At 41.7% G+C, this 26,277-nt stretch overlaps 1 protein-coding gene across 1 annotated transcript in view; it reads left to right on the forward strand.

Moving 5' to 3' along the window:
* LOC146809806 (sulfotransferase 2B1-like) overlaps nucleotides 1–26,277 on the forward strand; it is a 496,995-nt gene that overhangs the window by 335,445 nt on the left and 135,273 nt on the right. The window contains exon 5 of the mRNA XM_085614386.1: nucleotides 24,805–24,899. Within this exon, the coding sequence (XP_085470512.1) occupies nucleotides 24,805–24,899 (95 nt within the window). The remainder of the gene's footprint in view (nucleotides 1–24,804; nucleotides 24,900–26,277) is intronic.

Here is a 26,277-nt window from a genome sequence, read left to right on the forward strand (position 1 = left end):
CAGGTTTTATATCAAAAATAAGTATTCTTTATATAGATTTACCACAAGACCATTAACCCCTTCAGCGCTGCGCGGATTCCCCCGCGGTGCTGAAGGGTTCGAGCGCGGGCGGGGCCATGACGGAACGGTTCCGTCATGAGCACAGCTCAACCGATGCTCATGACGGAACCGTTCCGTCATGAGCATGGAAGGGGTTAAACGACAAAAATACACAATACTGTTACTTTAGATAGTAGAATTTTGCTTGGTTCTCTTTAGTTCCTAAATGCGACACTTTAAGTCAATGTACCTTTTAGATGCGACACGCAAGGCAATGAAAGTGTTGCAATGATGTTGATGCGTTGAAGATTTTGGTGCAAAGAAATAAAGACGTGAAGATCTTCCAGATGCGGTACGCTTCTCCGATGTTGCGAGAAGACTCGAGTCGATGCTTCAGCTGCAGCGTCGACACACTTTATGCGATGCGACGACAGCAGCCTTGGCAGCGGCACTCTTCTCCGACGTTGCGAGGTGCTTCCGCTCGATGCGATGCTGCAGCAGCGACACCCCTTTACGCGATGTGACAACAACAGCTCCGACGGCGGCACGCTTCTCCGTGGATGCGAGGCGCTTTTCTTGATGCGGTGCAATGCGACAACTACGATGGCTGCGATGGTGACATGCTTCTTCCTCGATGCGAGACTCTTCTCTTGATGCGGTGCAATGCGTCAGCTGCGATGGCTACGATGGTGACACGCTTCTTCGGCGCTGCGAGACACTTCCTGGATGATGCGAGACGCTTCCACTCGATGTGACAGCTGCAGCGGCAACACACTTTACGTGATGCGATGACAACAGCTCCGACGGCGGCACGCTTCTCCTTCTCGAGTCGCGCTTCCAACTCCTTGCGACTCGCAGTCCCTCAGAAGGTCCAACACAGCAACAGGCACTTCCAAAGAACTCTGGGGAGCTGGGGGGTGAAGTCTGTTGTTCCTGAGACTTCAGCAGGAGGCAAACTCTTTTCCAAGCCCTTGGAGATCCTTCACAAGTTGAGCAAAAGTACACACAAAGTTCCTTTCTCCTCTCTTTGGCAGTAGGCAACCCCTGCAGGCTCTGCAAAGGCAGACCTTAGACACACTTTTACAGGCTGTTTCTGTGGGTGGCACAACCAGTGCTGCAAGCCAACCAGCAGTATTTGGATTTACAGGGTCTGACAGGTAAACCAAACCAACCAATCATGGAATCACAAATCATACATCAATTTACAATAGGGAGCACTTGCACTGTGGCACTGGACAGTAGTGGCCCAGTGCCCTGAGCAACTAACACCATCAAAAAAAAATTAGGCAACAGCGAAAAATGGAAGGGAGACCCATGCCAAAGTGCCAGGTCTAACAGTGGATATATACAGAAGTGATGGAGTTCATTAGCTCCAACTAATGAACACAAGGGCTCTTTTGAGAGCCACCCCATAACTTACAACTTAGGACCCCTATTTTAGGGCCATATATCGCCAACTCCCGCACCATCGCTCAAATTTATTCTCCACACAGCTGTGGCACAGCAGCCAGACAATCTCACTTTGCAGCACAGACCTCTCACTTTGATCCCCAGCTCTACTCACCCATAGGGGTGAATAGTTTGCGCTATGCAAATACCATATTGATTTGCCTTCGCACTCTCTATACAACACCACCTAAGCACGATACACAAGCTACAATGTTCTAAACAAAAATTCATCCAAGTACCTATAACTACATGCTGACACTACTTGCACAGATGTGGCACAGCGGCCAGAGCACATGACTTCACAGCATATGACACACAGTTTGGGCTCATGCTTTAATCCCTGACTCTGGAAGCAGCCCAGCTTGGCAACATGAGACTCTAGACAATACCTCACATATATTCCGTACCACAGGACTTTCATACCAGTACGGGTCAGTAGTTTGTCCTAGTAGTTATAAACACATCCGGACACTACTTCCACAACTCTAGTGCAGCGGCCCTGGCACATGACTTCACAGCATAAGACACACAATTTGGGCTCACACTTTAATCCCTGAGTCCCGCACCAGCTCACCTTACCCGCATCAGACTCTACCCAATACCTCACTTAATTTCCGTAGCCCACCACTTACACACTGGTAGGGGTACATACATTGCTTCGCACCCCCTCTATAGCACACCCTAAACACCCCACAGAGGTTACAGTGCTCCTACCCTCCTATTTCTCACTTTTTCCACCCTTTTTCCCCCTTTTTTCACCTTACTCGCTTCAACGGAATCACAAAATGGTGGCCAACACTTCCTAGTTGCAACCGCTCGCACTGATCGCAGCCAATCAGCAACAAGCTTGTGCTCGTAACGCCTCAGCCAATCAGATGGCAGAATTCCAGAATATCGATATCTGTAAATTTCGATATTTCTCAAAAACTACTGAACAAATTTACAACAAATAAACAAAAGTGTGCTTTCTAGACCAAGACCCTTCTCCCTGCCAAATTTGGGGTAATTCCATTCACCCGTTCGACCTGTAGCCTTGTCTAAAGTTTCCTATGGAAATTAACATGGAGAAAACACGTTTGGGACCCCCCTTTTTTCTTGGCCCCCCTTGCCGAATCCCCCCCAAACTTTCAACATAGGAGCTGATCTCAACAAAGAATTAGTTTTGAAAATTTTGCGAGGATTCGTCAATCGGCGCCAAAGTTAGTGGGAGTAGAATGTTGCCATTTTCCTATGGTAACTAGATCCTAACTATAACTACCTACTGGCGACCGCCAGTAGGTAATATATATATATATACACTGAAAAAACCATAGGTTTCACACATGTTATAGTTAGCGGAAATTTTACTGATAAAAAACCAATGAAATTGCCCCGTTATAGTTAGTGCTGGCAACTATAACTCACGCGACCGCAATCCTCTGCTGATGCTAATACTGTATTTAGACACTTATTTGCCCATGTCTTCTTCCATACATTTTTAGCTATACATATATTACAAATATTTTTTTTTCATAAAGACACATATGTCATCAGCAGAAGATTGCGGTCGCGTGAGTTATAGTTGCCAGCACTAACTATAACGGGGCAATTTCATTGGTTTTTTATCAGTAAAATTTCCGCTAACTATAACATGTGTGAAACCTATGGTTTTTTCAGTGAATTTGCAAGGTTTTTTAAATGCTAATTCCTAACTATAACGTGTGTGAAACCTATGGTTTTTTCAGTGAATTTGTACGGTTTTTTAAATGCTAAGTGACTTTACGCCATTCGTGGCGTGCGCGCCCACTTAACGCAGTTCGTTCCGTGCGCGCACGGTGAGCACGCGGTGCGCTTCGCGCACCGCGCACCCACTTTACGCAGTTAGTGCCGTGCCCACGTTACGCTAGATGGGCCATGTACGCACGATGCGCTTCGCGCACCGTGCGCACATGGAGGACATATTATGCGCTTCCTTGTGATAGGTAATCTGTTGAAATTTTTTGGGAAAATTTTCTGTGCTCTGATAAGCCATGCACAAATGGTGGCCTTCGGCCACCATTTGCACAAGGGGTGGAGAAAGTGTGGATAGTGTTTTTTTTATTTTTATTTTTTTACCGTACGCTTACGGTAAGCGTACGGTAAGCGTACCCCGCGAAATTGCCGAAAAAAAAATAATGCCGTTTTTGCTCTTGGGGGATGTTTGGGGACTCCCTCAACATGACTATGTGAGAGGGAGTTGTCAAAACATCCCCGTAACATGTTTTTGGCCATCATGTTTGATACATAACACTCAGTGCGGTAGACAAAATGGCGGACGCCGCTTCCTGGTTTCTGCCGATTCGAATGTTTACTAAGATCTAAGAGCCAATCAGAATCGCGCTCGCGCACGCCACCGTACGCTTACCGTAAGCGTACGGTAAGCGTACCGTAAGCGGGCTCAGATATATATATTGATTTAAAGGCTATTTTCTCAGAATCTACTGAACAGATTTACACCAAACCTACAAAAGGCACTTCCTTGACCTAGGGACTACCTCTCTGCCAAATTTCTAGTAATTCTGTTCAGCCGTTCGGGCTGTAGCTCGTTCTAAAGGTCCTATGGAAAAATGCATGGGAAAAACGCGTTTTGGGACCCCCCTTTTTTCTCAGCCCCCGCTTGACGAATCCCCCCGAGACTTTCAGGGTAGGAGCGGAGCGTAGCGCCCCACCTATTTTGAGAAATTCGCGAGGATTCGTCGACCGGCGCCAAAGTTATTCAAAATAGAATGTTGAGGTTTTCCTATGGAAACGTGGTCCTAACTATAACTACCTACTGGCGACCGCCAGTAGGTAATATATATATATATATATATATATATATATATATATATATATATGTATATATATATATATATATATAAATATATATATATATATAGATATATATATAGATATATATATATTATCTACTGGAGGTTGCCAGTAGATAGTTATAGTTAGGACCGAGTTTCCATAGGAAATCTGAAAATTCTATTTTGAATAACTTTGGTGCCGGTTGACGAATCCTCGTGAAATTTTCACAACTAATGGGGCGCTCCGTTCAGCTCCTACCCTGAAAGTCTCGGGGTGATTCGTCAAGCGGGGGCTGAGAAAAAAGGGGGGTCCCAAAACGCGTTTTCCCCATGCATTTTTCCATAGGTCCTTTAGTCGAAGGTACAGCCGAACGGCTGAACAGAATTACTTGAAATTTGGCAGAGAGGTAGTCCTCAGGTCAGGGGAGTGCCTTTTGCAGGTCTGGTGTCAATCTGTTCAGTAGTTCCTGGGAAAATAGCATTTAAAAGCATATAAATATCTATAAGCGCGCACCGTGCGCGCACCGTGCGCGCACCGTGCGAGCACCCTAATGTGCGCGAGCGTAATTCTGATTGGTGGTTACATGTTACTCAACGCTCGAATTGGTCGAAATCAGGAAGTGTCGGCCGCCATTTTGTTTGTTTTCAGTGTGAGAGTGAAAAAGGAAGGTGGCGAACGTGAAAAGGGGGCAGGGTAGAGAGTTCCTGACCCCCTAGCCTTTGTCAGGGGGTCCCTGAAGGACCCCGAAGGCAGAAAAACATTTTTAAATTTTTTTTTTTTTAAATCGCGGGTGTGTGCGCACCGTGCGCGCACGGTAAGAACCAAAAAAAAAAAACATTTTTAATACGTAGTTTATTGTAAAATAAATATATAAAAAAAATAATAATACATAAATTAATTAGCATTTAAAAAAACGTACAAATTCACTGAAAAAACCATAGGTTTCACACATGTTATAGTTAGGAATTAGCATTTAAAAAACCTTGCAAATTCACTTAAAAAACCATAGGTTTCACACATGTTATAGTTAGGTGGATATTTCACTGGTAAAAAAACAAGGAAATTCCCCCGTTATAGTTAGTTCAGATAACTATAACTTGCGCGACCGTCACTCTATCACAAGGATGATGTCATCAGTGATGTCATGAGTGATGCCACTGACAATGTCATGAGTGATGTAATATGTGACGTCATGAGCAGTGGATTGCGGGCGCGCGAGTTATAGTTATCTGAACTAACTATAACGGGGGAATTTCATTGGTTTTTTAAGAGTGAAATATCCACCTAACTATAACATGTGTGAAACCTATGGTTTTTTAAGTGAATATATAAATGCATACACATATATATATATAAATAATAAAAATAATAGAAAAACAATTCAACAATTTACAAAAATTGTAAACAATGTAAAAGTTAATTTTCAACTAAAACACAGTTTTTATTTAACTTAATTTACTTGCTACCCTGCACCCCTACAAACCTTGTAACCCTATGTTATGATAAAACTAAAATAAACAAGAATAACATCATTTTCATAATTGATGATCAATTGCATAATTACTTAATTGTTAATTAATTATTACTTAATCGACTTCCCACCCTATACCCCAACAACCTCAAACGTCTGCACCTAAAATATAATTCAGCTACATAACTATGACACAATTTACATAATCATTAATCAATTAGATATTTAACTATACATTTATAATTATTATTATTTCATTATTACTTAGTTATCTTCCCACCCTATACCCCTACAAGCCTAGTTATCTGCAACTACACTATAACTAAAAAACATTAGTATTACATAATGCACCTTATTATTATCAATTCCATAATTAATAATTAATAAATAATAAATAATGCATTGTTAATTGATTATTACTTAATTATCTTCCCACCCTTTAGCCCTACAAACTCAGCAGCCCGTACCTAAAATGTAACTAAAATATATGATTAGTACACAATTTACATATTTAATAATACATTAAATAATTATAAGAAATTAAGAATTGTTATTTAATTATTACCTATTTAACCCTCCACCCCATGCCCCTAATAACATAGCAACCTGCTACTAAAATATAAGTAAGATACAACACTATTACATGATGTACATAATTAATATCAATCACATACTTAAAAAGTATGAACTCATTATTGGTTAAATCTTATTTAATTTACTTCCCACTATTATCCCCTACAAACCCAACAACCCACTATGACACTTTAAATTACTATTAAAAATTAAAGTAAAAATTCCAAATCACTTAAATGACAAACTACATTTAAAAAAAATATATTAACTATTAAACAAACAATATTAATACATAAAATTAATATAGACACAAAAACACATTGAAATATTTAAAAGCAATATTATTTACAACTATATTTTTACGATAATGACAGCCACTGTATTACTTAACTGAAAATAATTATATTCTTGACAACGATATTTCTGCATCAGGATATTTTTGTATAACTATATTATTTTCCCAATATGTCTGTCCGCCCAAGATTGTCACCTCAAAATTTTGTACAAACGCCAATCTTTACAAATAACAGGATTCTGTCTTGGTTGGGTTAAGATTCAGATAGGCAATGAACATCCAGGTATGCCTATCAGGGGATTAATTGTCAACCAATGGCCCAAGCTTTCTTCATGGGAAAATGGCACCAACTTTGACCTTGCACCAAAAGGGGGTAGTAATCTTTCACCCCTCATCATCACATAATCATCACATATGGGCAGCTCACCTAGCACATTTAGGTACGACCTGGCACATTCTGAAAGGGTACTCTCCCTTCTGGCCCCTTTCTGTATTAGAGACATTACAGTCTATAATGTGTTATCTTCTTTCACAGCAATCAGCCAATCTTCCCTACATACAACGTCAAAACCCTCAATGGTATCTGCTACTTTCACCACAACCTCCTAAATTTCCAGTTCTTCCACTTCTCCCAAAGCGTGTGGCATCCAAGATTAACAGTGAGTAAGCATGTTTTGCCATACTCTGATCATATTCAACCTCAAAGCTATAATACTGCACTTGTTAGTGCCACCAGGCTTAAACACATTAAGCAAGGCTTGTGATCCATTCGTCACTTAGTTGCACTTCTCCACATATATATCCTAAAATAGTTTATAGGACAGGCAGTAGCTAGTGCTTCCTGCTGTACTACAGAGTAATTCATTTCACTGCTGGATAAAGACTGAAAAGCTAAAGCTATTATCTTTTCTGATTTACCATACAACTGCTCTAACACCACCCCAATCCCCACAGTACTGGCATCCTCTTTAACAATGGTTTTTAGCACAGTCTGAAATTGAGTCAAAACACCTTCCTTGCAATGTCTGCTTTAAAGTCACAAAAAGTTCTAAATGACCTGAATTTGTCTTTATCATTTGGAATCGCTATGTTAACTATGGCACTCAATAAATCAGATTCCCATTCCATCTGTCTCTATTATCTGATAATAAATATTCCAGATATTCCACCTCTTGCTCCAAAAATGTGCATGTCTTCTTCCCAAGAGTGAGATCAGTGGCTTCAATTCTACTTAAAACCTACAATATTTAACTGTTTCACTCTATTGACTACCCAAAGATTAAAATATCATCTTGAAAGAACACAACTTTCTTAAGTCCAGCAGTAGTGACATAAGTTTCTGAAAAACACAAGTGGTTGGTAAGCACTCCTTAAATTTAATTTGGAGAAGTAGTTCCCGCCAGATATCACTACTATAATTTCAAAGATATTAGGTAACAGGAAACAGTCAGTAATATCATGTTTGTTCAAACTGTGAAGGTCCACAAAGCATATCAGTGAGCCGTCTGCCTTCTTATTGATGACCACAGGAGCAAATTACTCTGCAGCCTCTACTAGTTTTATTACTCCATCCTACATTATCTGTTTGAAAATGGTCTTAAATTCGTCTCTGGTGGTCATTGGAATCCTGCTGGCAACATGCCTAACTGGTATAGCACCTTTCTTAGCACTTTTCTAAAGACGTCCATTTGCCTCGCCAAGTCTGTCCTGTCTCTCAAACTTGTGAAGTAGTTTCGCAATACCCTCATTTTGCACCACCATTACTTGATCCAGGGCCCTCAGATTTATGATAATTTGTACATCATATTGATGTATCGAGCCCAATATGGGTGGATCAAATTTAGCAATAAAAACGTTCCAAGATATGACACAGCCTTGGACTTGTATTTCAGCCCAAATGTAACTTATCACATCAGTACTTGCTCCTTGATAACCTTTTGATCAAAGTCTTTAGGTTCCAATTCGATGTTCTTCGATGTTAGCAAACATTTCCATAGATATGATAGTAAACAATGACCCAGAGTCCTCCATTCATGTGACCTCATTGCCCTTCATCTTAAAAAATGCCTTTGGTCTGTTTTTCCTTCCCATGTAATTTTGGTTCTTTGTTTCCACATCCTTAATCTCTCCTTCAGCGTTATCACTTTCCACACTGAGCACTCTTTGATTGTTGTGATCATCATTTTCCTCTACTACTAAAACATGTCCTTTATAACCAGCTCTGCACAAAATGCACCTTTTCCATGATTGCAACATTGCTTTCCAACCACATAATAGTTCTTAGAGACACCCCAATAAATATTGATCCCACACCCAGGACAAGGATTTAGTCTACTTTACTGATTGATAGTAAATGTAAAATTGGACTTATTATAATAGTTCTTATTGGAGTTGGCATTGTGTCTCTTCCTTCCAACCACATGTAGATCAGCTTCTTTGCGATCAATTTCTGATACATTAGAAGTTTTCCTTATTTCCAGTTTTTGCATTTCTTTCATGCACTTTTGGGATCATTTTACTACTTTGGCTATGGTAATAGCTTCTTGAAGAGTTGGATTGCTGGCAGCTCATAGTTGCACCTGCATTTTGTTAACTGAAGCATTGCACTATTAGTTGGTATTTGATTATTCCTTCTGCTATTGTACCAAACTGGCATTTTGCCCCCAATTCATGTAAATGGCTACACATTTGTATACTGACTCTGAAGGTCTCTCCGGTTGTGTAGTGACCTTGTGACAACACATTGTTACCTTTCCAGATTTGGCAAATCTTGTTTCCATGCAAAGTGTTGCTTCTTTGTAGACTTTCAGAATAGCATTCCCTTTATCATTCCATACCCGAGATAAGCATTTAAATATACATTGCCCTTTTTTACCTAGAGCACTTAATAGCATTGCCTTCTTCCTAATAAAGGGGGACTCCAACCCAGCTAGTGCTCGTATGTAATTGTCAAATGTCTAATTTAAGTCATCCAATTCCATTAGAGGAGGACCTTGAAGCATAAGGAAACTGGGGGGTGTAAATATTGCTTGTGAGATATTTATAGTTAGCACAAAAATATCTTTTTAAATGAACTGTGGTTGTGTTCCCTGTTATTTATATTCCTCAAGGCTGAAGCGGGGTTGGCGACTAGAGGTGTTTCACAGTTCTACATACAACATGTGAATGTGTCAGCAGGGGTCTTCAGTGCTTCAATACTGGGGCTTGTTTCAAAGAAAGCATAACGCGAAGCAGTGGAAGTGCTTGTCAGTCCAAATGTTCCTTTGTGATATGGCAAAATGAAAGTAATAGGGGACAGAAGCTGTAAAGACGGTGTGCAAATGTTGAAGTCAGGTTCCTCTTAGTACTTTGCTGTGAGCGAAGTACGCTATTCCAATGCAGGCTGCATGCCGCTTAGTGTGTACAGAGAGAGCGCAAGCGCAGACCTGCACAAGCATTAAGGTAGCTCGAGTGCATTAGTGATCAGGGACATAACACATGCCCCTGCAGAACCCTTCGACCCAGGGGTACCACACCCTCCAGAGGGCCTTAATCCTTCAACAGGGTCCACATTCAGCCCAATACGAATGAATACCAGTGAAACATGAGGGACTCTGGCCTCATATCACAATTCTGCATGGGGCCCCCATCATTTTGCGTTACACCACTGTCAGTGATGCTGACGTTGGCAGGTACACACACTTTGAGGTTAATTAAGCTTGTTATAAACACTCTTTGGAGTGGCGGATTTGCAAATTCCTTAGTAGAAGATGAAAATATAATTATTTTACCTTTAGTGGAGGAGAAGTCATACATTGAATATGTGTGGATTTCTAAGGGCCAAAGTACGAGTCCCACACCTGTGGTGGCGTAGCGGTGGCTGTCCGGACACCGCTACACCTGGGGTCCGACTGCCCAATTACGACTTGGGTGGTCAGACTGTAATTGGACTGCCGACCCTGCCAGGGAACCACCATTCCCTGGCGGTGGTGCGGTGGTCAGGGGTTATGTAATATGCAAGTGGTGCTGCTGCAGCACCGCCACACATATTACATTTTTCCGGACTGCCAGCGGTTTCATGGACGTCTTTCTTCCATGAAAAGTCTGGTGGTGCTGAAAGAAAGGGGACCCTACAGGGCCCCTTGTGCCCCCTCAGCCTGGGGATGCATGTAGGGGGGCACAATATGTACCCCCCTGTGTGCATGTACCCAGGTTCCTGCAAGGCATGGACTTTCGAGTCCATGCCATGCAGGAACCCCATGTCGCGTTCCCATTGCAGTACCTCTTTCAAATGCACTGCTGCCTTTGAAAGATGCACTGCAATGGACTGCCACTGTGCTTGCCTGCCAGACCACAAAAGTGGTTGTACGATGGAGCGGTGGCGTGGCGGTTGGCACCGCTCCGCTAAAAGTCGTAATTTGGCCCTTAGTATCATCTGGGTTGTTCTTGGCCGACACCTGGCTAAGTCATCACCAAATTGTAATGAACTTCATGTCTTCTTTCATGAAAGACACAGTTTTATTAACAAGCAACTCAACAATTACCCTTCAAAGCCAGTCTCCTTAGTAAATCAACTATATATAGTTCACAAGTCAACAAGCACAGGACCATGTGACCAAAGGTGTATCTTCATTGTGGTTTTTGGGGTGTTACACCCTCTAATAAATCTATTATTGAGTAAATAGTTGGATACAAAGCTTTCAGTCGGGAATGGTAAGGTGCCTGAAGGATTTCCCCTTGAATTTTTAAACACTCATGCAGACAATAACACACTCATACTCTTCTGTTTTAGAGGTCTTCAAACATGGGCATTTTACAAAATTCTGTGTATTGAGTACCCTCACAATCTGCACTTCTGTCCTTTCCATTGGCCCTTAAGCCCCCCATGCGCTGCTTTTCATATATTAGTTAACATGATATGCCATGATATGCCAGCATGATTGTCGGAAAATCTGAAGCTCACACTGCCACTGCCCCCATGCCCCGCTCACCAGTTTTGCTGACCAAGTTACGCTCCTGCATGCAACACACAGTGCTAAATTTGAGCCGGTAGTTGCCTTTGGGAGCCACTGGCACTCATTTTTGGTAGCAGTCATTTTTTTTCCGCATCAAACTTTCATAGAGAGGGAAAACCACACAAAACGGAAAGATGGAGGATAAGAAAGACTGAAAAACCGTCTCAAAGGGAAAAAGTAGGAACCCGCAAGAGTGAGATAAAGGTGCAGGGATTCTCTGGTAGAGGATTGAAAAAGCATGAAGCGAATTCAAGACTCCAAAGCCATAGTATTTGGTACACTCAGATTTATTAGCGCCTTCCGAAAGCTTCTATGCAGAGCTTTGGACACCAGCACTTATTCTTCCGCAAATTAACCACTAACAACACATCCACTTGGAGCTGCACTACATGGCAGCATTCTTATTAATTAAAGACACAACACAGTTACTAGTAGTTTTCCTTTTCAGGATGCTGCCTACCTGTACCCCGCCTCTTCTACCACACCATACTGCACCCTCAAAGACCCCCTGGTCTGTTGTTATATTGCCACCTGGTGTCTCCATATCTGGCCCCTTGCTAACCGTTGAGCTGTGGCCCAGGCTAATGCCTTCCAAAATTGTTCTGTAATGAATGTCACTAGTTTCATCTGAGCACAGTAACATGATAAGGAGGATTTTCCTCTTTCTTGCCAAGACTGTTTCTGTTAATTCTCTGCCCATCTGTTTCTCTCAATTTCTATCATGTACCAGTACTGTCTCTTTTTTTATTCCTGTTTTCCCCCACAGTATGCTTATTCCCACCGTTTTCCTCCTTTTTAGGTCGAGCCTAGACAGTGTATGCGCTGGCGCAAGACCTGCAGTAAACAGTATATGTAGGGTAATCCCTCCTGCCGCTTACCATTGGTTAACGCTGGCATTGCTCTCCTTAGTTTGCTTATTGTTGGCTGGTGATCCGATACGGCACTTCCGTTTTGTAGGAAGCATCATCGAACAACTACAGTTTAGTTACGCTGCTGGGCTTTTATTTGCATTAAACACTGTATTTGTCTTGTATGCGACGGAGACACAGCTACATTGGTAAACCGAATGTTGGAAAATAGTAATACTTTATCATACAACTTTTAATAACTGGCTGAACTGGCTTATATCTTTGACAGTAATCATTTTATGAAGGCCAAAGTTTCAGAGCTCCTTGAACTTAAATAATGATCCAAACATTAACGTATGTCTAGCCCACATTAACAGGTTAGCAACACAGATTGAGTAATCGAAACAAAAGAGGGCCAATATTTTACGGCGGCCACACAAACCAGAAAGACGCCTAGGCCACTGTCACCTCACAAACTCGTATCTTGCACTCTTAAACATGGTCTTGCAGGAGGCCCAGTTATTGCATGAGAGACAACACTACCATAAAAGAGTAGGTCCCTTTTATTCTTTCTAATTTAGAAACGGCAAATTGAAGCAATACAATCAAAGCTGGACTCTGAGTTTCAGGCCTGCACCACGAATCATGATACCATCCAGGGCTTTAAGTGGGCCGGGTCTCACCGGGTCTGAGCACCGGCAGTTTTTTTAAGGAGGCCTCTGGAACGTGTCTCTATCAGGCTCTGTTTTGTGCCCTGGCACAGGCTGTGCGTTTTTTTGCGGACTGAAGTGACAGCAGGCACATTGATGTCCGCTGCTCACACTGCTCACTTCTCACTAGTGCATGTCAAAAAGGCATGACATCATGCCAGGCAGATTATGATAACAATGGGGTAACCCAGTATCCCTCAGAACCTGGGCAGTATACAAAGATAATACAAACGGTTCTGTCGGGTAAAGAATATTTCTTAAGGCACTAAACCATCATTGGTTTGTATGTACGAAGATTAATCAAAATTGACACACATAGAGACCATCAACAGTATTCAAAAAAGTTTTATGAATTGCATCATTTATGAATACCTACTTTCAATGGCTGTCAAGGACTAAGAGTGAATAATACTTGTGACAAAGTGACATATAGTGCTCAGTGCTGTGGTGAACGGTGCGTAATATATACAACGTGACTTATGGAAGTATAGATAATATACAAAAGGCCAGAAAAACAAATATGTGAAACAGTCTGCAGACGGATTGAGTAAGTCTTTATGCAGAGTCTTTTCAACTGGTCCACGGAAAAAATGTCGACGTTTCAACCCAGGGTAGCATTACTAACTAGTCAATGCGGGTCTTCATCAGGACAGGGAGTGACAGCCTATGGAATAGTAAGGAATATGGTCAGGTGTGCTCGGGAAATTAGATGCTGTGATCGTTCAAAGCATGCAAGGTGAAAACTCACCAATGGGAGCCCGATGTGGCTCCTGGGGCAGGGTAGGGGGATACTCGTGCAGGAGCAACAGTATCCTGTACGGCGTGGCTGTGATTCAAACAGGAATTCTAATCGAGAGAATGAGACTGTGTAAGCAATAGCCCTTAAGTGGCTGTATAATTGAATGCTGGGAATGCGCTAATTGACTCACCCGGTAATGGGATATACTCTCTCTCCAGATATGATCAATAGACTCCAAGTGCAACTAATGAAAATTAGATTGGGTTACGTCTGTGTCATCAGATCGAAATAATCCCCCTGAGGTTCTGTATAGACAAGAGGTGGGAAAGGAAAATGAGTCTCATCCATGCCAAACGTTTTAACAGGATAGGCGGGCAAAGATAATAGTTACATTATAGGACTCACCCGCAAAGGGGATGAATTTCTTCCAAAGCGGCAAGGGGGTTGAATGGGCCATAGGCAAAAGTCCTGTGTCCGCAGATCGAGTAAATCACACTGAGGTCCTGTGAATTTAAGGGTGAAAGAGAAATTAATCTCTTACATACCAATCGAGTTGGGCAAGATGGCTGGACCATAATATTCAATCCGCTCACCTTCGAAATGGGCCCAGGAAGAAAAATTACTTCAAGTCTGGGCGAGCGCAGGCAAGCGTCCTGTCTCTTGAAAATCTGTCTGCGAGTGTTTGACAACCGCTGTCAGTTAATAGACTGATTGAAGCGTGTGTACGTGGCGCGAGCAACCGCGTCATGCGTACGTTGCTAGGAAACGGTCTCCGTGCGGGAAACTGCTCCGGAGTAAAGGATTAGTAAATCACACTAAATTCTTGTGATGAGGACGGTCTCATCGTGGAGCGTGCAATCTAAAAAGACTTTTCAAGGACTATTACGACTGGTACGGAAGGTTCGCAGTATGTGAAAGTGACACAACGCTTGTTGCTAAGTAACGCAGTAAGAGGCTCTCTAATTGGTGACTGGGCATTGAGGTAAACAGCGATATCCTCTGTCATTCTTAGTATGTAAAGCAAACGTACACATTCGAATTAAAATGGATGCACATTCAAAGTGTAACTGGTCACAGGTTCACAACTCAAACGTTGACCATTAATAAACACTAAACTCTTCTTCATGTATTTTTCAATAAACATGTAGCGCAATTAAAGAATTTGGACACTCATAGGTTTAACGCTTAAACATTAACCATTAGTACACCCTAGACTTTTCTGCATGTATTGTAGCATCATACATACAAGCTATTCATGTAATTTAGAGCTTTTAACACAGGTTTATTCAAATTACGTTAAAAACATTCGCAAAGAAGTAACGCGCCAACGTGTAGCGGATACTCAAATTTCTCAATTAATACAGTGTTCAGGAGAACTTAAAACTTTATGTGCAAAATATTAGAATACATTTGGAGGTAGAGCAGGATAAGCTAAGAAGCTAGAGTTGTCCCATCTGTCTCGCAGTCTCCTCAATTTCGTTCAACCCGGTCTGTACCGAGTTGAGCGAGTGAATCCATCTACATTCTTTGTAGTTGAGGGCCACAGAGATTGCACCTCCTCTTACATTAAGACTGACCTTCTCTAAGATCCACCATTTTATACGGTCGGGGAGTGATTGTGTGTCATGAAATGCTCAACCATGGGTGCGCCTTGCACTTTGCATCTTATTCTGCTCATATGTTGAAGGATTCTAGCTTTTGCTTTCTGGATGGTTTGTCCTACGTATATCTGACCACAGGGGCAAAGGATGGCATATATAACATACGAGCTATTGCAATTGGTGAAGTGGGGCAATTTGTATGTTTTGTTCTCATATGTAAACGTCGTCCCCTCTTGGCATAAGTCGCATGCCTTGCATTGTCCACATTTATGGTGTCCGGTCAAAGGTGGTAGTCCAACGTAGTTCCTTAGGTCAGGTTGTTTTGGTGGTTCAAGAAATGCTCTTACAACGGTATTCTTAATATTTTTGCCCCTCTTAAAAGCAAAGATGGGGTCCTGCTGAATCATCAGCTCACTCGCTACAAGGTTCCAATATTTCTTTACGATTTTTTTGATGTCATTGCTTTTGGTGTTGAATGTCGTAACACAGACGATATTGTCTTGCTCGGTGTCCTTCGCCTTAACCACCAAGAGTTGGTCTCGTGGGCAGTACCATGCGCGTTTTTTTGCTCGTTTGAGTAATCCAGTGGGGTATCCTCTTTCCTTCAGACGACTTGTGAGAATATCTGATTCTTTAAAGAAATCCACTCTTCGGGTACAATTTCTTCTCAGTCTCAGGTATTGTCCGTAAGGCAAATTTTCCCTCAGATTACGAGGGTGGTGTGAATTATATCTCAACAGTGTATTTCTTTCCATGGGTTTTCGGTAGAGGTCACAGTACAAAAGCCCTTCCTCTACTCGAAAAGTGAGATCCAAGAAATCTATTGACTCTTTGTTACTTGTCATTGTAAACTGAATGTCATTCGACCTGGCATTGAGCCACTCATGGAAGTCATTCAACTCTTTGTTATCACCAGACCACACCATTATAACGTCGTCAATGTAACGTTTCCATACCGCAATCTGGTTGAGGTATGGATTTTGGTGGCTGTAAAGATGTTCCTCTTCGTAATGTTCCATAAAGATATTCGCCAGGCTCGGCGCATATGTGGCTCCCATCGCCACTCCTTTACACTGATAGTAATACTGTTTCTGGAAAACAAAGTAATTCTTTTTCATTGCGATCTCTAAGAGTGTGATCAAGAAATCAGTTGGAATCCAGTGGGGTCTCTGACGTTCGTCTAAGGTGGTTCTAATGACCTCCAACGCTTTATCCTGGGGGATTGAGGTATAAAGAGAAGACACATCAAGTGTTACAAGCAGTTGTGTTTGTATATCGAATGCCTGACCCTCCAAAAGTTGTATGATGTACATAGTGTCTCTAACAAAAGATTTTGTCTTTGGGACCCAAGGTTGTAAAAAATGGTCAATAAACTTGTTCAGTGGTTCCAAGATTGATCCGCAACCTGAGACAATCGGTCTACCTGGAACCGCTTGTGCACCTTAGGTAGCGTGTAGATTGTTGGGATTCGTGGTTCTTTTTTGTTGAGGAAATCATGTTCATGTTGACTCAGGAATCCAGAATCCAGTCCATCCTTAGTCACCTTTTGTATCAGAGATTGTAATGTAGGGGTAGGGTCTCGCATGGTGGGTTGGTAGCTTTCCGAATCTCCCAATTGGAGTTTTATCTCCTCTACATAATCCCTAGTATTCTGCAATACCACCGCACCGCCCTTGTCCGCTGCTTTGATAACGATGGAGTCATTGCAGCACAGAGAGCGTAGTGCCAGCTTTTCTTCCTTGTGGATGTTGTATTGTATATACTTTCTTACATCCAAAAGTTGCATGGTCTCTTGGAGAACAATCTTCTCAAATGCCAATATCTTCTCACTTATCTGGTGGGCACCTGGTGTGAAAGTGGAGACAGGCCTGAAACTTGTCGCAGATGACCTTGGGTTATAGGTGTTTTTGCTGAAATAGTATTTCAGTCTGATCTTTCGAAAGAAGTGTTGGAGCTCCAGTTTCACTTGAAATGAGTCAGGTATAACGGTAGGCACAAAGGACAGTCCTTTGGTGAGGAGATCTCTCTCAGCATTGGTCAAACTGTGGTTTGACAAGTTGATTATTGGTTCTCTATGGTCAAGCGTACTGATATTGCTTGAGAATTCTGTAATTCTGTCCAATCTATTGGGACAGTGTGGCCAGATATAGCTATCTGTGGTGCTAAGGTGTCAATGCTGTCTATGATGGTCATGCTCATCGCATTTTGAAGCGTCCTTTCATTCTGTGTTGTCAAATTGATATTGTGGTGAGAATTAGCTAACATCCCTTCGTTGTTGGACATAACTAATTTATTGCTAGTTATATTGTCAATACTATTGAAAGCACTCTGTGTCTGAATGGTGTTGCAACTAGTTCTCTGGTTTTCTACCATCTGTAGGTTTGTCTCCGAGTGGAGATTTCTGGTTGGTAGAAGCGAACACGCGATGTTCCCTGCTGTGTGTTCCTGCCTCTGTTCCAACTCCTTGGTCTTTCCCAGTTCTGTGTCTTGCCACCTCCCCTGTTTGTCTGTCGGTAACCTTCCCCTAAAAAATTGGGGCCCTGATTACCTTGGTAACTAGTGGAGGGTCTGTCAGAATCAGAGTCTGTACCGCTACCTAATGAGGAATCTGAGAATGTCTTAAATCTCCTAGGGCCCTGTCTGCTTCTATTAGAGAAAAAGCCCTGACTATCCTGTTGGTAATAGTCGTCCGATAAGTAGGGATAGGTAGTGTTCTTGTCGTAACTCCTTATGTCTTTTGCTAGTTTATCCAACTTCCTGTTTAATGTGACTGTATTAAACTCTGCCAATGTTTTTTCGGCCCGCTCTAAGGCTTCTCTGGCATTAGAAAGAGCTCTATCCTCGAGAATCTCCTTCTTAAGGTCAGAGATTTCTTGCGTGAGTTTTTTTACGTACTCAATCGCAGTCTAGACACCAAGAACCATCCAGTGTCTAGAACAGTTATTAGCTACATAGCTGAACCCTTCTCTGAACTTTGGGATGTCTATAAAAATAGCGGGTTCGTTGCGCACTTGCAATCCTTTGGGAATTATATTGGATTGTAAGTACTTAGTTAGTACATGCCAGTGAAGGCGTGCTCTGATGAGTTTCTTTTCTAATCTTTCGATTTTAGCCAATTTCTCGTTAAGGCCTGAATCCAATGATACTCTGTCTGAGCCTAGAAGAAAATTAGAAGCACCTTGATCTTGTATTAGCTTCGCTATGTAATCTTCGCTATATGACAGAGTTTCTTTCTCAGACATACTACAATAATACAAACACAGTACAAACAACACATTATTACAAGGCAATTAATGAGAGCTAGAAACCCTCGCAGGTAAGGACCTGCACTCAACTTATTATGATAACAATGGGGTAACCCAGTATCCCTCAGAACCTGGGCAGTATACAAAGATAATACAAACGGTTCTGTCGGGTAAATAATATTTCTTAAGGCACTAAACCATCATTGGTTTGTATGTACCAAGATTAATCAAAATTGACACACATAGAGACCATCAACAGTATTCAAAAAAGTTTTATGAATTGCATCATTTATGAATACCTACTTTCAATGGCTGTCAAGGACTAAGAGTGAATAATACTTGTGACAAAGTGACATATAGTGCTCAGTGCTGTGGTGAACGGTGCGTAATATATGTAATATATAACGACGTTATAATGGTGTGGTCTGGTGATAACAAAGAGTTGAATGACTTCCATGAGTGGCTCAATGCCAGGTCGAATGACATTCACTTTACAATGACAAGTAACAACGAGTCAATAGATTTCTTGGATCTCACTTTTCGAGTAGAGGAAGGGCTTTTGTACTGTGACCTCTACCGAAAACCCATGGAAAGAAATACACTGTTGAGATATAATTCACACCACCCTCGTAATCTGAGGGACAATTTGCCTTACGGACAATACCTGAGACTGAGAAGAAATTGTACCCGAAGAGTGGATTTCTTTAAAGAATCAGATATTCTCACAAGTCGTCTGAAGGAAAGAGGATACCCCACTGGATTACTCAAACGAGCAAAAAAACGCGCATGGTACTGCCCACGAGACCAACTCTTGGAGGTTAAGGCGAAGGACACCGAGCAAGACAATATCGTCTGTGTTACGACATTCAACACCAAAAGCAATGACATCAAAAAAATCGTAAAGAAATATTGGAACCTTGTAGCGAGTGAGCTGATGATTCAGCAGGACCCCATCTTTGCTTTTAAGAGGGGCAAAAATATTAAGAATACCGTTGTAAGAGCATTTCTTGAACCACCGAAACAACCTGACCTAAGGAACTACGTTGGACTACCACCTTTGACCGGACACCATAAATGTGGACAATGCAATGCATGCAACTTATGCCAAGAGGGGACGACGTTTACATATGAGAACAAAACATACAAATTGCCCCACTTCACCAATTGCAATAGCTCGTATGTTATGTATGCCATCCTTTGCCCCTGTGGTCAGATATACGTAGGACAAACCATCCAGAAAGCAAAAGCTAGAATCCTTCAACATATGAGCAGAATAATATGCAAAGTGCAAGGCGCACCCATGGTTGAGCATTTCATGACACACAATCACTCCCCAGACAGTATAAAATGATGGTCAGTCTTAATGTAAGAGGAGGTGCAATCTCTGTGGCCCTTAACTACAAAGAATGTAGATGGATTCACTGGCTCAACTCGGTACAGACCGGGTTGAACAAAATTGAGGAGACTGCGAGACAGATGGGACAACTCTAGCTTCTTAGCTTATCCTGCTCTACCTCCAAATGTATTCTAATATTTTGCACATAAAGTTTTAAGTTCTCCTGAACACTGTATTAATTGAGAAATTTGAGTATCCTCTACACGTTGGCGCGTTACTTCTTTGCGAATGTTTTTAACGTAATTTGTATAAACCTGTGTTAAAAGCTCTAAATTACATGAATAGCTTGTATGTATGATGCTACAATACATGCAGAAAAGTCTAGGGTGTACTAATGGTTAATGTTTAAGCGTTAAACCTATGAGTGTCCACATTCTTTAATTGCGCTACATGTTTATTGAAAAATACATGAAGAAGAGTTTAGTGTTTATTAATGGTCAACGTTTGAGTTGTGAACCTGTGACCAGTTACACTTTGAATATGCATCCATTTTAATTCGAATGTGTACGTTTGCTTTACATACTAAGAATGACAGAGGATATCGCTGTTTACCTCAATGCCCAGTCACCAATTAGAGAGCCTCTTACTGCATTACTTAGCAACAAGCGTTGTGTCACTTTCACATACTGCGAACCTTCCGTACCAGTCGTAATAGTCCTTGAAAAGGCTTTTTAGATTGCACGCTCCACGATGAGACCGTCCTCATCACAAGAATTTAGTGTGATTTACTAATCCTTTACTCCGGAGCAGTTTCCCGCACGGAGACCGTTTCATAGCAACGAGCGCATGACGTGGTTGCTCACGCCACGTACACGCGCTTCAATCAGTCTATTAACTGACAGCGGTTGTCAAACACTCGCAGACAGATTTTCAAGAGACAGGACGCTTGCCTGCGCTCGCCCAGACTTGAAGTAATTTTTCTTCCTGGGCCCATTTCGAAGGTGAGCGGATTGAATATTATGGTCCAGCCATCTTGCCCAACTCGATTGGTTTGTAAGAGATTAATTTCTCTTTCACCCTTAAATTCACAGGACCTCAGTGTGATTTACTCGATCTGAGGACACAGGACTTTTGCCTATGCCCCATTCAACCCCCTTGCCGCTTTGGAAGAAATTCATCCCCTTTGCGGGTGAGTCCTATAATGTAACTATTATCTTTGCCCGCCTATCCTGTTAAAATGTTTGGCATGGATGAGACTCATTTTCCTTTCCCACCTCTTGTCTATACAGAACCTCAGGGGGATTATTTCGATCTGACGACACAGACGTAACCCAATCTAATTTTCATTAGTTGCACTTGGAGTCTATTGATCATATCTGGAGAGAGAGTATATCCCATTACCGGGTTAGTCAATTAGCGCATTCCCAGCATTCAATTATACAGCCACTTAAGGGCTATTGCTTACACAGTCTCATTCTCTCGATTAGAATTCCTGTTTGAATCACAGCCACGCCGTACAGGATACTGTTGCTCCTGCACGAGTATCCCCCTACCCTGCCCCAGGAGCCACATCGGGCTCCCATTGGTGAGTTTTCACCTTGCATGCTTTGAACGATCACAGCATCTAATTTCCCGAGCACACCTGACCATATTCCTTACTATTCCATAGGCTGTCACTCCCTGTCCTGATGAAGACCCGCATTGACTAGTTAGTAATGCTACCCTGGGTTGAAACGTCGACATTTTTTCCGTGGACCAGTTGAAAAGACTCTGCATAAAGACTTACTCAATCCGTCTGCAGACTGTTTCAAATATTTGTTTTTCTGGCCTTTTGTATATTATCTATACTTACATAAGTCACGTTGTATATATTACGCACCGTTCACCACAGCACTGAGCACTATATGTCACTTTGTTACAAGTATTATTCACTCTTAGTCCTTGACAGCCATTGAAAGTAGGTATTCATAAATGATGCAATTCATAAAACTTTTTTGAATACTGTTGATGGTCTCTATGTGTGTCAATTTTGATTAATCTTCGTACATACAAACCAATGATGGTTTAGTGCCTTAAGAAATATTCTTTACCCGACAGAACCGTTTGTATTATCTTTATCATGCCAGGCAGAGGCACAACTAAAGCCAAATTTCGGGGGGAGGGGGGCTACTAAAAATTTCGGGGGGGTGGAGGGTTGACTCTTCCGGCAATATGTAGAATGGAGCTGCAGGGGCTCTAAGAAGGGGTGAAAACACAAGAAAACCTCATTGAAACGTAAATGGTCTTTTAAAGACCTGTGAAGTACTTGGGTGTGGTTGCATGTGAGCCCGGGAAGCTGTCTCAGCCGGGCTGCCACACAAGAAGGAGTGGGAGGGGGGGGGGGGGGAGTTGGGGAAGTATTTTCAATAACATATACAAGCCATAGTTCCATAGTTGCTGCTTATTTATTTTATGCAACTAACAGCCATTGACAAAGCCAACAGTCCTGACTTGTTTTAAATATGATGGTACTTGTTGTACCGTATATCTAGATGCAATGACAGAAACAGCAAAATACAAGTCGGGCGGCACACTATGCTCAGCACAGATTTTTAGATTAAGTGTTTTAAGCCATGCCCTTAATTACACTGGCCACGCCCCTTTGAGAGCCCCCCAGTTTTTTCATCCCACTTAAAGCCCTGATACCATCACATCATAAACAAGCATTTGTAATGCAATAGGTCTCGCATTTACGTGAGTTTGAGCTATTGACATTGCAAATGACAATTCCTTTTATTTTTACGCCTCGCCAGACCCAGCGCATGCGCGTGTCTGGCGAGACTTTTTCTGAGGGCTCCAAAAAGTGCTACCAGGCCAGCCTAGAGCCACAGTGCATGTGCGCGGGCGCGCGCGTCGCGCTTTACCGCGATTACTTTCACTTTCGTGGCCGCTTTGATGTTTGATCACGATCGTGATCGCAATCACTTTCGCGGCCGGAGGGCCGCTTTGATGTTCTCCGTGAGGCTTCAATAGATTGCAGCAGTTAAAACAAGCATTGGCATAGCCAATAGGTCCCGCTTTTGGGACCTTATAAGTGTTTAGTTATGCAACTGTTGCATGGCTAAACACTTATAAGGTCCCAAAGGCGAGACCTATTGGCTATGCCAATGTTTGTTGTTTTTGTTTTTACAACATAAATAAAAGGCATTGTCATTTACGATGCCAATAGCTAAAACTCGCGGAAATTCGAGACCTATTGCATTGCAATTGCTTGTTTTTCGTTCTCTTTGATCTGTCCCCGTTTCTTTCACTCTTCCCCCTTTATCTATGTGATTGTATCATCGCTGAAACAGGATACTGACAGATGTTTTGATATTGCACAATTGCTCAATGAAACCCCATATTTGGATTGATGCCTTCAAGCAGTGCCTTTTGAAATCCTAAACTTGGGCATTCAGCTGCTTCAATTCTTCTCACTGCACTGTTCAAAACATAACGGGCTGCATGTCAGAATACTAATAAGAAATGTATTGAGTGTCATAAATGTTGTGGCATGAACATCGTTCACAATAATATAACTCCTTTTGGTGTAGATTTTCTATTATGAACTGCAATTGATCCATACTTACAAAAACGATATTTAGGGCATTATATTTTTGTAAGAAGATGTTTAGGCATGGTATTGTGGTGACAACACGATCACCTGGCCTCTAGGCAAGTCAAGTGTGACAAGCACTAAAAAAAGTGAAACTGTACTCTGAGGTGTACGACTAATACAAAACGAGTAAACATATGGACCATGGTGTCACACACCAGATAGAAGAAATAAAGGAATGAGCTTCACACCAAAAGTGTGAGAACTTTCTCCAAAAAAGTAAGGAGTAAAACTCATACCCACTGAGTAAGAATATTCTCCAAAGTGTGAACCAAGGCACAAGTCTTGCATCTGCCTCAAGATATGGGATTGACACCAAATGAATAGGACCTTGCCTCAAAGAAATTCACACCCAGTGAGTGAGATTGTGCTTCAAGGAGTGAGACTCACACTCAATGAGAGACTGTGAAGCAAATGTGAAACTTGCACCAAGTGAGACTGACCCAATAGTCGTGAATCTTGTGATTGAGGCTGAGCTCCCAAGCTTGAGACTCACACTGAAGATTTACTGCAGGTGTAAAAGTAATTTTAAAACTTTATCCTTACAATTACATTTACAGCATGACTTACAAGGCTACAATATCTCAGTCTGTATTCGAAGAAGGATTCTTCGCCTGTTTCCCATGCTCGGTTACATTACATGTGGTAGCCACGCCCTGGCAGTTCAGGTATTGTGAATAGTGGGGAGGGTGGTAGGAAATAGAGGCTGAAACTACTGGTTACTGCACTTTCAGTATTCATTGTCCAAGGTGAAGCAATAGCACCATAATGTAATTCAATAAACCAATACAAGAGATGTGCATACAAATGTAGTTAATCAGTTATTAATACATTGTTTCATTTTCCCCTAATATATTAACAATATTCAAGACCTTAGACAAATGTATTAGATAATTTTCTATACTTGGAATAATAGAATAAATGCACTCTTCATTTATTCAATTAAAACAGCTAATTTAGTAACAATACCTAATGTACACCTCTGATCAGAAATGCAGTCGTTCTCACTTAGCTAGGCTTCACCGAACCCTCCTGACATGTTTATTTCTTGTCTCTTAGTCTTGTATGGCTCATGGTTTGATCATGTCAAAGGCTGGATGAAGTTGAAGGACACGCCCAACTTCCTATTCCTCACCTACGAGGAACTTCAGCAGGTAATAATATTATGGCTCTATAGCGGTGCTAAAAAGAAATAACTGCACAGTGTGGTTTTTACTCCTCTGTTAGAATGCAATCTGCAACTTTTTACTTTTTATCTGTTTGACCATATGCTTTCAATTTTCAGCAAGGAACCCCCACACATCAGGAGCCCCTGAAGACCTAATAATAATAATAATAATAATAATAACAATAACAATAATGATGTATATGTATATATATATGTGTGTGTGTGTGCCTGCATGTGGTATTTCTATAGCTCAAACTTGGCCAAAAGGCAGAGGAGCACTGTACATGGTCAAAGACAAGCCTACAGTCTTTGAGTGTAAAAGAGGTACCTGGTTTGTGGACAGATCATGCCTTTATATGTAGTGTTCTGTAAATAGGTGTGTCTTTAACTCTTTCTAGAATTGGAGCAACGTTGGGGTTGTCCTGATCCTGTTGTTCCAGATTCTAGGTGCACCGATGGAAAAGGCCCACTGCCTCATTTTTTTTCTTTTTTACATTTCTAAGTCTGCAGGTAGATTATGTCCTGGCTGCGTGTGTGCCCAGAACCATCTGAGATGGGGAATTTGTGTGTGACCTACATGGGGTTGCTGATAGTGATGGCTTTGAGAATGATGCAGCTTTTGAACATTGTACAGGGCGGCAAGGGGAGTCAAAGGAGCACTATAAGGATTGAGGGTATGTGATCATATGTCTTCAGGCCTCGATGAGAGAAGTCTTGCAGTATGTAAAATACCCTGCTGAGGTACCAGTGTAGCATGTGGGAGGCTATGCAGTAGTGAATAGCAGTTCTGAAGTCACTTTCTAGAAGTAACAGTTTAACTTTCTTTGCAAGAGAGAACTGCCATCTTTCTTTTTTGACAATGTGTTCCTTGAGGTTTAAGTTGGTGTCCAGAGGAAATTCAGTGACTTGGCTTTCAGCGAAAGTTTGGGTTTGAAGCCATCAAAGTTTATGTCATTGAGGTAGGTGTGTACTGTTTGTTGTTCTTGGCAAATAACAGAAAGTTATCATGGTTTGATTGAACTTTAGGTAACGATGGTCACCCATGTCTGGATGATGTGTAGGCAGTGTTTGAGGGTGTCAAATCTATCAAAATAACCCTTTTTGACAAACGGGAAACCCTAGTTTTAAATATTAAAGTAACAACGTTTACAGGAAAAACCCAAGAATTGGGTTAAGGTGGAAGTTTTCTTGCAGCAAAGTGATTGCAGATGGAAGTTGTTGGCTCTGTGCAGGTGTCTTTGACTGCCTGATAGTGTTAGTTTATTTTTCAGGTATTGAGAGTTGTTCAGTTTTAATACTTTGAATTTTATGCAGGCAGAGCTAAATGCGTAGCCACCAAAGTGTTGGAGTAATGTGTTCAAGCT

The sequence above is a fragment of the Triturus cristatus genome, chromosome 7, assembly GCF_964204655.1.
Source record: "Triturus cristatus chromosome 7, aTriCri1.1, whole genome shotgun sequence".
In the NCBI taxonomy this organism is placed as follows: Eukaryota; Metazoa; Chordata; class Amphibia; order Caudata; family Salamandridae; genus Triturus; species Triturus cristatus.